At 45.6% G+C, this 12,085-nt stretch overlaps 1 protein-coding gene across 1 annotated transcript; it reads right to left on the bottom strand.

Moving 5' to 3' along the window:
- Positions 1 to 3,847: 3,847 nt before the first annotated feature.
- On the bottom strand, positions 3,848 to 4,822 carry LOC113408640 (olfactory receptor 2AP1-like). The gene has a single exon (XM_026661996.1). The coding sequence runs from the start codon at positions 4,820 to 4,822 to the stop codon at positions 3,848 to 3,850; it is 975 nt and encodes a 324-aa protein (XP_026517781.1).
- Between the last annotated feature and the right edge of the window lie 7,263 nt (positions 4,823 to 12,085).

The raw sequence follows: 12,085 nt of genomic DNA, 5'->3' as shown, positions 1-12,085 counted from the left end.
TATTAAACCAACTTCTTACCATACGGGGTGAATGGGGATTTTCTGCACAGAATCATAGAATATCAGGGTTGGAAGGGACCTCAGGAGGTCATCTAGTCCAACCCCCTGCTCAAAGCAGGACCAATCCCTAACTAAATCATCCCAGCCAGGGCTTTGTCAAACCTGACCTTAAAAACCTCTAAGGAAGGAGATTCTGCAGACTAAATAATCCCAGTTCCCTCAGCCTCTCCTCATAAATAATGTGCTCCAGCCCCCTAATCATTTTTGTTGCCCTCTGCAGGACTCTTTCCAATTTTTCCACATCCTTCTTGTAGTGTGGGGCTCAAAACTGGACACAGTACTCCAGATGAGGCCTCACCAATGTCGAATAGAGAGGAATGATCACGTCCTCGATCTGCTGGCAATGTTCCTACTTATACAGCCCAAAATGCTGTTAGCCTTCTTGACAACAAGGGCACACTGTTGACCCATATAACTGAATAGCTCATGTTATTCCACAATTGCCTTCTGCAGTTTTGTTTGTAGAGCTGGTTGGAAATATATTTTTCCTCAATGGAAAATTTTGACTTTTTCGTGAAAAATCAGAAACTGAAATATTTTGGCTGAAAACCAAAACAGGTCAGTTCAGAAATGTTGCCATAGTGCCTCATTGGAGTTGCGGCTCAGCTGCTTCATGCATCCATTCTATTGCATGGGTTACATTCTCTGGACAGACTACATCTCCCATGATACACCATAGTCTCTCTCTTGTTGAGAGGAGTTGGTGCAGCATGGCAGCTGTAGTCCAGCTATGGAGCCCAAAACGTAGAGAGGAATGGGGTCATAAGGCAACTAAACTACAGCTCCCATGAGGCATCCATGGTAGCATTTCCAAATTAAAATATTTTTTTATTTTGGACATTTGAGGGCGGGGGTGTTAGAAGTTTGACTCTATTTAACACCGTTGTTCATATGGTCTAAAAATAAATATGCTATTAACTTTCCCCTCTCATTGATTTACAATGCCAATCATCAGAGGTGCCTAGGGAGATTCACTTTCTCTTCTAAATGATAAACAATGACATGGGATTGTGATTGAATAGATCCATGTGTTCTAGGTTAGAATAGAATAGAATCTGTTCTAGAATAGAATAGAATAGAATAGAATAGAATAGAATAGACCCTTCTGTTCTAGTTAATAGACTAGAATGGACCCACCTATTCTAATTAGAATAGAAAAAATAGAATAGAACAGACCCATATGGTCACATTTGGTCACACTCAGCAATGGCAAAAGCAGAAAAAAAATGTTTGAAATAGTCTTCAAGTCAATGTGCCCCTTTTGCTAATCAAAATTCTTTTCTGTTATGATTGCAACCTCACAAATCTCTATTGTGAGCTTTCTAAGAAAAATGGAAAGCTAACTATGTATGTAGACAGTTTGCTGTTTTTAAATCCTTTTATCCTAATGCTTTGGTCCAACTGTTAAATAAAAGTAAGCATTTGGTCACTATGTCACTGGTTACAGATTTCAGAAGGGAGAAAACACAGGTGCCCAAAACCCAAAAGTGTGGAGTAGTATTTCCAGGTTCTCATATAAAAATGGAAAAAATGGGAAATTTCACCCCCAGAAAAGTAAGTCCAACAGACCTATCACCTGCAAGGGTGCTCTCAAAAAAACTGGAAAGTGGATAACTGTGCAGCTGGCCCTATAATCGTGACTCTTAGTTTTAGCTCAAATGCCCAAGCACACTGTGGAGAAAAGCTCTCTCTGTTAAATATTCAAAAACTTTCAAATAAGGGTTGAGAAAGCTCACAGTGCACATCTATGGATCCAGTAAGGGACATCTCCAACAAAAAAAGGAAAGATTTGCCTTTACACCTTGATATCATCAAATTTCTAAAGTATACATTAATAACCTAACCTAAACTAAACTAAACTAAAATAAAATAAAACTTTTCTCAAAGGGAAAGCAACAACAATAAATCTTTCAGGGTTTCTGTATATAACACATCCCCCTTCAACATCTGCCTTCCAACTATAGCAATGGATGGTGTCAGCCGATAGTAAGGGGCAGTGCAGACAATCATCACCATTAGACCTGATTGAAATTTCTCCAGTGGAACTGCTTTGCATTTAAAAATCCTGATTCAATGTAACTGAAGTGTTTTGTGGGAATGTATCAATTTACTTGAAATTGTTGAGGGGGAATTATTGAAATGTTTTGTTTTGACTTTATTGTTATAATTATTAATGTATTATATTAATTATATTAGATAAAAGTTAAAAAGTTTTGGCTGCTATATAATATAATATAATATAATATAATATAATATAATATAATATAATCAGAACAAAAGTGAAAATGAGACCTGAGCAGTCATTGACACTATTTCTAGGCCAGATCAAAAAGGATGCTGCCATTATGGAGACAACTTATGATGGAGTCAAACATCTTGCTCTGCCAGACAGCAATGGGGGAAAGGGTTACCTCATGTGCCACTAGGAGATTCTAAAGCTCAACACTCAGGGGCAGGAATAGAAGTGTTTGTGATGGTGGGGGACAGGAATCGGGAGCCCTGAGGTTAACTTCTGGTTTATGTCTTATGTTCCTTAAAATTCATGTTTCAGGATTTCAGCTGGCCACCTGCAGGGGTCAGGAAGGGATTTTTTTTGTACCCTGATGTATTATTTTTCTCTTCTTCCTCTGAAGCATCAGGGATGGCCACGACTGGAGATAGGACATTGGCGGAGAGGTCCAGTGCTCTAAGGGGGCACCAGGCATTCTCTCTCTCCCAGGTTGTGGGCTGGCTGATTCTTGCTCACATGACCAGGGTCTTACTGATTGCCATATGTGGGGTTGGGAAGAATTTTCCACTGGTGAGACTGGCAGTGACCTTGGGGGGCGGGGGGAAGAGGTCATTTTCTTTTGCAGTGGGGGGGTATGGGTCACTTACCAGGATTATCTGGGTGTATCTCACTTAATCATCTCCCTGCCATTGTGGGGGCCTCAGGCACTGGTGCCCCTCGGTCTCTCCTGTTCTCTGCCTGTGGCACATCCTAGTCTCGTCTCCTGAGAGCTGTGATACTTTGGTCTCCTTTTGGTTGTTGGGTTTAGTATGTGGGTGCTGGGGGGTGTCGGTGCCCTATGCTATACAGGGAATTGGACTCGATGATCTGGCCATCCTTTCTGGCCTTAAACTGTATTAGTTCATCTACACTGCAATAAAAATCCCATGGCACCGAGTCTCAGAGCATGGGTCATTTGACTCGAGCTCACAGGGCTTGTGCTGAGGGGCTAAATATGGCCGTGTAGATGTCTGGGCTTTGACTGCAGCCGGGGCTCTGAAACCCACCCGCATCACAGGGTTTCAGAGCCCAGGCTCCAGCCCTAGCCCAAATGTCTACACTGACATTTTTAGCCCTTCGGCCCAAGCACCACGAGTCCAAGTCAGATGAACTGGGCCAGCAACAGTCTTGCCGTGGGCCTTTTTATTTCAATGTAGACATGAGCCCTGAACCCACAAGCCAGGGTGTGGATTCCACTGGCTAGCAAGACACTAGAAGTTAGGCCTTGCAATGCCTAAGTCCCTTTGTGGATCCAGCCCTAAGTCATTATTTTACATTCTTACTTTGTTTTAATCTATGGAATTCACCAAAATATCTACTCACAATCAACAAGGAAAATAAAGTTCAATTTTATTTTGAAAACAAAGATGCTGGTTCTGATTGATCTTACAGTTTCAAATCTTTGCACATCCTCAAGTGTTAGAAGTTCACACTACCAAAGACCTAGAATGAAATAAGGGCTACACAACCTCTGAGCTTTAAAGTGTAAATCAGCTGCACTCATCATTATTTTCTCTTTCAAAAAATACAGTAGCATTTCTGAATTCTTATAAAATCTACACATTTACTGACAATTTTTCTCAGAGCCTCTTTCACCTCTTTGTTTCTCAGGCTGTATATGAAGGGATTGGCCATAGGAGTCAGAATTGTGTAGAAGACAGAGAACACTTTGTTGAGGTCTCTGAGTGTGTTGGTTTTTGGTAGCAGATACAGAATGATCAGGGTCCCATAGAAAATTGTCACCACAATGAGGTGAGAGGAGCAAGTAGAAAATGCCTTTTGCCTCCCAGTGGTGGAAGGGATTCGCAGGATGGTGGAGATGATACAAATGTAAGATGTCCCAGTTAAAGCAAATGGGGGCAGGGTAAACAAAGCAGCCACAATGGTGATTACAAGCTCCACCTGGTAGATGTCATTGCAGTAGAGATTTATTATTTGTGTAGATTCACAGAAGAAATGATCAATTTCATTGGCGCCACAGAAAGTTAATTGTAACATAAGAGAAACTATTATGATAATAGCTAGAAATCCATTTATCCAAGACCCAACTGCTAGCTGGAGGCAGAAACTGCCACTCATAAGGGTTGCATAGTGCAGTGGTTTGCATATCGCTAGATATCGATCATAAGACATCGCTGCCAGGAGATAACACTCCGTGGCTGCAAGGAAACCAACAAAGTAAAATTGTGTGATGCAGCCACCAATAGAAATGGTTCTGTCCCCAGTCAGGAAACTGGCCATCATCCTGGGCAGGACGGTGGAGGTGTAGCAGGTCTCCAAGCAGGACAAATTCCCCAGGAAGAAGTACATGGGGGTGTGAAGGTGCTGATCAGCCACAACTAGCACAACAATGAGGATGTTCCCAGCCATGGTCACAATGTAACTCACAAGGAACAGCAGAAAGAGAAGGATCTGCAGTTTGGGGACAGTCCCAAATCCCAGGAGGATGAATTCTGTGAGGGAGGTTTGATTTCCCTGTTCTGTGTCTGCCATGGCAGAAATGAAGCAAACACTACAATAAAACAAGAACAGCATTTGTTAAATGTCAGTATCACATTATTAATTTAAAAGCATTAATGTTCAAGTGCTCCCTCTCCTTCATGTCACCTGCCCAAGTACTGGGCTGTGCACATAGGCTGATAGGCTGGGAGTGAGACAATGGAGGCTGACGACATCTGAGAGTGAGTGAGAAAAACTGACACACAAACGTGCTGCTAAGGCAAGCTCAGATTTGTGTAAAGACCCTAATTTGTCTGACTAACAACAGAGTAAGCCTTGCTCCCTTCATTCTGCTCCAAAAAGCTGGCTCTAGTGGTGTGTAGTGAGGAAACCAGTTCACCAGGAGGAGTCTGGCAAATGAAGGTGTAGGCACTGGATTCCCTGAATTCAGACAGACTCATTTGGGCTCGTAACACACCCCACAATTTTGCTGGCTGAGAATCGGCTTGTTTGGACTTCAGAAACTTCCTTTGTCCCTGACAGAAACCAACGCTCCATGAATGTGGTTGTGGTGCTAGTCCAAGCCCTCGCCTGCTAAGCCTTTTTCGGTAGTCATTGTTTGAGTTCATTTATACTGTATCATGTAGATCAGTTTTTATGCTGCTTTGTGATCATCACATATTAACTTTTGTATTTCTTTACCAAGGAATATCGTTGGTTCAAACTGCTTAGTGAGATTCTGAATATTGAATGATCAAAATCCCCATTGTCATCTACACTAGCAAAGCTGTACATTTACAAGAGATATAAGCTCACATGATTCAGAAAATATGCCATCCATCATGACTGAGGTATTTTATTTTTTGTTCACAATTCCTTTTTATCTTTTTTTTTTCCATTTCCCACTCTGAACTTCCACAACTTTGAAAAAGTTACTGAGAGTTAAAAGGAAAAATGAAAGTCTGATACTTTGCCATTCGGTAATTTTTAAAAATATGAGGATTTATTTTTAAATGTATTGCATGGCAAAAAGAAAAAAAGAATAAAAGCAGGGGAAGATTTGGGGGCGGGGAATGTCACTATTCATTTTATTGCACCCAGTGATAAATGGGAAAAAAAAGAGGGAAAAAAAACAAAAAGTTTAAATGTTTTCTTGTATTGAAAAAAGAAGACTTACAGGGGATTTGATAGTCTTCAAATATGTAAAGGGCTGTTATAAAGAGGATGGTGATCAATTGTTCTCCACATCCACTGAAGGTAGGATAAGAAGTCAGAGCTTACTCTGCAGCAAGAGAGATTTAGGTTAGATATTTGGGGGAAAAAAACTATTTATAAGGATAGTTCAACATTGGAACAAGTTACCAAGGTGATCTGTGGAATCCCCGTCACTGGAAGTTTTTAGAACAGGTTGGACAAACAGCAGCCAGGGATGGTCTAGGTATAATTGGTACTGACTCAGCACTGGGGGATGGACTAGATGACCTCTCAAGGACCCTTGCAGCCCTACATTTCTATGATTCTATCTGGAGTTTAACAACAGTTCTGGAAGGGATCTTATACATTGGAGTTAACGGTTTAAGCCCATCTCTAACTATTAGAGATCAGGATGAGATCTGATGTGTGGGGCAGATCATTCCACAAGTGTTACTGCAGCGTTATTACACATTCCTCTGCAGTCTCTGGAGCTGCCACTGTCAGAGACAGGAGACTGGGATAAATGGACCTGGGATCTGGTCCAGTCTGGAAATCCCTATGTTCTTCATTGATTGGGTTATTTAAAAGAAAAGTGGAGCAAACACTAATAAATGTACTATTGGGGCCAGTCCTGGCAGAGAGATGGCCTGGAGGGGACAGAGTTTTCCTTTCTTGTCTCTAGATTCTATAATTCTGTTCCAAGTTCCACCAGTGATGGTGAGCAATAGGAAGACATTTCCCATCTCTATGCCTCAGTCCCCCTGTCGGTTACATGGCAATATTAACACTGACTGGCATCTCTGGGGGAAGGCGAATCACCACTGATTGCTGAGTCCTTTGACAGCACTGCATGGCAGGCTCTATCTTAGTGTGTGGCAGCAGCAGTATGAGGGATAACACTCACCTTCAACCACAGGATATTCAGCCTCCAGTCTAGCTTGGATCTCTCAGGATTTGGTGACCAGGATTCAGATTCTTCTTTCATTTCTCCCCATAAATTTGGTTCTCTCAGTAAAGAGATGGGATGAGCAGGTGCTGAGATCTCACTTGGAACATGTTCTCTTACCTCTGTTGATGGGGTGTGGTTGCCTCCTCATAGAAATGTAGGGCTGGAAGGGACCTCAAGAGGTCATCTAGTCCAGCCCCTGATGCTGAGGCAGGAACAAGTAAACCTAGATCATCCCTAACCTGTTCTTAAAAACCTCTGAAAATGAGGATTTCACAACCTCTCTTGGTAACCTGTTCCAGTGCTTAACTACCCATAGAGTTAGAAAGTTTTTCCTAATATCTAACTTAAATCTGCCTTGATGCAATTAGAACTGATTCCTTCTTGTCCTACCTTCAGTTTAGTATTTGTATCCGTTGCAGGAGAAGGTTGGGTCTCCCCTGATGCCACTTCTGAGGGGGGTTTTCCATTGGCTGACTCTGGGGAGTTCCTGCTGTTTGCAACACAGACAGCACGAAAACCAGTCCTGATGCAATCAGCCTGCTTAGCTCATAGGAGTTCTCTCCTCTCTGAGAGATGATTAAGTTGCATGACTGAGAGGTCCTGCTGTACCTAGCAAGGGCCTCATCCTGCTGTCCCAAAGCAGATGAATAATCCTCTCTTATGTGAGCAGTCCCGCCCCCTTCCGTGAGACAACATGCCCCAGTAAGGGTTGTCCACATTGGTCAAGTATGATGGGCTGGGCTCTCAAAGTGGGGAGCATAGTAATTGGACAGTAAGATTTCTGTGAAATATTGTCTACTTGGTCCAGAGTTTGCAAATTAGACATTTCAATCAGGATTTTCAAATCAGCCTCAAGGAATTAGGCACTTCATCACCATGAAAAGTAAGTTGAATCTGGATGCCTAACTCCTTGAGGCTCTTTGAGAATGCCAGTCTTGGTGGGGGTGGGGGGTGGACACAGGAAAGCCCAAATAAAAGCTGATGGAAATGTTTTAACAATGAAACCTGCTTTCTAATTGAGCCAAATATGCCACTCTGGCAATTTGATTCACACAGTGGGGGCTGGAGCACATGACTTATGAGGAGAGGAATAGGGAACTGGGATTGTTTAGTCTGCAGAAGAGAAGAATGAAGGGGGGATGTGATAGCTGCTTTCAACTACCTAAAAGGGTGTTCCAAAGAGGATGGATCTAGACTGTTCTCAGTGGTACCAGATGACAGAAGAAGGAGTAATGGTCTTAAGTTGCAGTGGTGCAGGTTTAGGTTGGATATTAGGAAAAGCTTTTTCACTAGAAGGGTGGTGAAGCACTGGAATGGGTTACCTAGGGAGGTGGTGGAATCTCCTTCCTTAGAGGTTTTTAAGGTCAGGCTTGACAAAGCCCTGGCTGGGATGATTTAGTTGGGAATTGGTCCTGCTCTGAGCAGGGGGCTGGACTAGATGACCTCCTGAGGTCCCTTCCAACCCTGATATTCTATGATTCTATGAAATATGACAACCAACAACACAGGTCCCCCTTTTGATCTCTTCTCACACATGCACAGGTCTGAAGGTTGAGATATGTAAACCACTAGAAAGAGAGGAGACACATTGTGCCAGTGAGTTACACAACTATTTGCTAGACATCAGAGGAATGTTGGGAGTCAGGACTCCTGGGTTCTATCCCAGGTCCTGGAGGGGTACAAGCTGTAGTACTTGCAGACAATAGTACAACTATCCATATCAATTTGGCACAGGCTTGCTGAACGTTATTGTGGCTGAGAGGATGTGTTATCAGAGACTGGCTAAATAGAAAGACAAAATTAGTGAGGGACTACGTTGAAGAGAGGAGTTGCGGGGACTAGTAGGAAGCTGGAAGGAATGTAGGGGGAAGAGCGGATGGATGGTGTAGTGCTTAGGGAGGTATTCCAGCCCTTGGGAGCCCTGTATTCCAGTTCTGGCTCCACCAAAGACTGCCTGTTTGACCAAGATTGTCTTTGGGCCTCAGTTCCCCAGCTGTATAATGGAGATAACAGATGTTCCCCACCCCCTGGGGGTATTGTGAGGAGAAATACACTAAAGACTGTGGGTCACCCACATACTACACAGATGGCGCGCAGGTAAGTACCTTAGGGAGAGGGAGGGCTGTCTCATGAATGAGAGCCTGCAAACACCCAGAGGATGTGAAATTGCCCATGCAGCAAACCTAGTGTCTGACACTGGAATTACACCTGCAAAGAGGCTATGATCTGAACTGACCACTGGGTGGAAAGGGAGCAGAAATGTGAGTGTGGGAATGCAGCAGTGATGGCGATGGAGGGGCTGTCTGACAATGACTAAGGAGCACCTTGCCCTGCCTGTTCAGGTCTCTCTCAGCGGAGTAGGGAAAGTGATCAGATTTAGATAAGCCCAGGGGCCGTGCCAGCCTCTTCCCGGTGGGAGGCTGAGGTGGGCAAAACAGAAAATTGTGAGGGGGGCTGTGCCCCCTCATCATTACCGGCCCTGTCTCCTCCTCTCCCCACGCCGAGCCTCTAGCCCGCTGGCCAGGTTGGAGGCCAGAAACCAGAGCCAGGCAGTGCGGGGAGGCTGCTGTACTGGCTGGTGTCACGGTGCGGGTGACTGCAGCGCTCTCCCGTCTCATCCTTCTGCTGGTGCCTGGGGCCCCAGGGCAGTGGCTGCTGCTCAGCTCCCTGCCATCCTTCGACTGTTGCATCCCATAACAGCCGCCTGGGTGGGGGGACCCGGCACTCAGGCCGGCACAGCCCTTGAGGAGCAGCGAACATGGCGGGTGCAGAGCCCAGAAGCGGGTCAGTCCAGGCCGCTGTGGGAGCCCTGGACCCTCCCCCTGCCCTGGGCAGTGCCGGTGGGTGGAGACATGGACCGGGGGCTGCTTTGGGGCCCCCTGCTCTCTCCACTCTGCCTTCAGAGCTGGGTATCTGGAGAGCAGTGGTGCCTATGGGAGGAGGTAAGGAAAATAGCCCCTGCAAGCTTCCCCTGGCCCAGGGGCCATGGGCACAAACAGCAGCAGGAGACGGGGGAGTGCTATGGCAGCCTGCACCATGGCACCAGCCATCGCACCAGCCAACCTGCACTGCCCAGGTCTGGCTTCCAGCCTCTGGCCAGGGGGCGGGGCCTGGGGAGGAGGAGGAGGAGGCGGGACTGGCACTTACCTGAAGAGGAGCACAGGTTGGGGCCACAGAGAGGGGCGGGGCCTCTGGCAAGTGGGAGGTACAGGCCCCACTATTTTCTGTCTAACCCATCTCAGCCCTTCCACCAGGAAGAGGCTGGCACCACCCCTGCCCAGGGCTGTGGCTGCTCTTCAGCTCCCCTTCAACTGTTGCAGCCTGTAACAGCTGCCCAGGCGGGGGGACCCAGATCTGAGGCCGTCAGAGCCCTCAGGGAGCAGTGACCATGGGGGACATGGCACAGGAGCTCAGGCTTGTCAGTCCAGCCCACTGTGGGGAGCCCCGGACACTCCACCTGCCCTGGACTGGGGGCTGCTCTGATGCCTCCCGGCCCTCTGCCTGGGCTTACTCCTGCACAGCCACAGCTGCCTTCAGAGCTGGGCATCTGGCCAGCAGCCGCCCCTCTGCATTCAGAGCTGGGTGGTTGGAGAGCGGCGGCAGCTACGGGGTGGCTACGGCAAATTTTGGGGTGGCTCTAGCTCTCGCAAGGCCCCCCCCCGGCCACCCCTGCCCCCTACCTTTACCCGCATGGCATCCCTCCCAAAAAGTTAGAACACTCAGGTATACAACTTTGTGCGTGACGAAGTATTCAAGGCTTGAGGGAGGGTAAAACAGCTGTGAAGAATTATTTTCTTCTCAATCCTAAATATCATGGGACTGTGTAGTTGAGGAGCTAATATCGGAACTAATCCTTGACCAAATATGAACTTTGACTGGGATTCTTGAAGGAGCCTAGGGGATCTAGGCAGCCATATCCAAATGTGATTTGGGTGCTTCATTCCCTTAGCTTCCTTTGCAAATCCCAGCCTTCCTGGTTGCCACACACCAAGGTTATCATGGATTTATAAGTACTAGCCATTAACTGAGCTCAAGAAAATCAGTTCTACAAAGTGTAAAAAAGAGCAGACTTTAGAAGATCTAAAACCATGCAGAAAAGGACAGTGGTTTGTGTAGATGGGTACACAGGCACATTTGTGTGTATACACACATCAATTAATGTAAACTTTCTAGCAGAGTCTATATACCCACTGAATTTCTGCATCACTGTATATTGTCCACGTCTGGTTCCCAGAAGTTAGCATTTCCATCAGTAAGTTTTCTGAGGAAAGCTCTCCCACATTGACTTGAATTATACTGGTGTGGGGGGGGGGGCGAGGAAGAAATCTTGCACATGGTGATGAAGCACTAGTTTACCTTTCGGAGCGATGACAGTGGACCAGATTGCCAGCTGATTTACATTGATGTAACTCCATTGGCATCAATGAGCCCAATCTCCAGCTGGTGTAAACCAATGTAGCTCCTTTGGAGGCAATGGACAACATGCTCATCTGATGTAAATTGATGTTGCTCCATTGGCGTCAATGGGCCAAATCCCCAGCTGATTCAAATTGGTGTAGCCCCATTAAAGTAAGTAGGGCTATGAGTTTACTAGGACTCAGAATCTAGCCCTATAGCTGCCCCCTTTCTTATCCCTTATTTTCTGCAGCCATGTGGAGGGATTTATGTAGTACAGCTGCCCTTTTTCCGCCCCAAAGTTTCTGCTGACATCTAGGCAGCATTATGCAATGTAGCTGCTCTTTTGTCATATCCTCTCTCAGATCAGTCCTTCAGTACAGTACATGCAAAGTTCTCTTCAGTAACCCTGTGCAGCTGGCAGCAGAATTAAGCCAGCATAACTGCCCTTATCTCTTTCTTTGCCAGGCTGAGGCAGGAAGTTCTGGTGAATCAGGCACTGGAAAAATGGATTTGTTATCTAGCTCTGCCACCTAACTGCTGTGTGGCCTGATGACAGGAAAGAAGAGGAAGGGCTTATGTCCAGTGTTCTCCATCCTCATGCTAGTAGGCATGGGATCATGGACAGCACCCCCTTGGGGTGAAATTCAATTTTTTCATCTCATGACTATGGTTATAGTTTGAGGTGCAAGAGATTTGAGTCTCTACACAAGTTTGTCTCTATCTAAATAGACCATGATGGCAAAACTTCTCTAGTCATTCCCCACAACCTGTCTGTC

The sequence above is a fragment of the Terrapene carolina genome, unplaced genomic scaffold (assembly GCF_002925995.2).
Source record: "Terrapene carolina triunguis isolate 2854851 unplaced genomic scaffold, T_m_triunguis-2.0 Scaffold21049, whole genome shotgun sequence".
Classification (NCBI taxonomy): domain Eukaryota; kingdom Metazoa; phylum Chordata; order Testudines; family Emydidae; genus Terrapene; species Terrapene triunguis.
The sequence above is the reverse complement of the archived record's forward strand: the minus strand, read 5'-3'. Positions and strand labels throughout refer to the sequence as shown.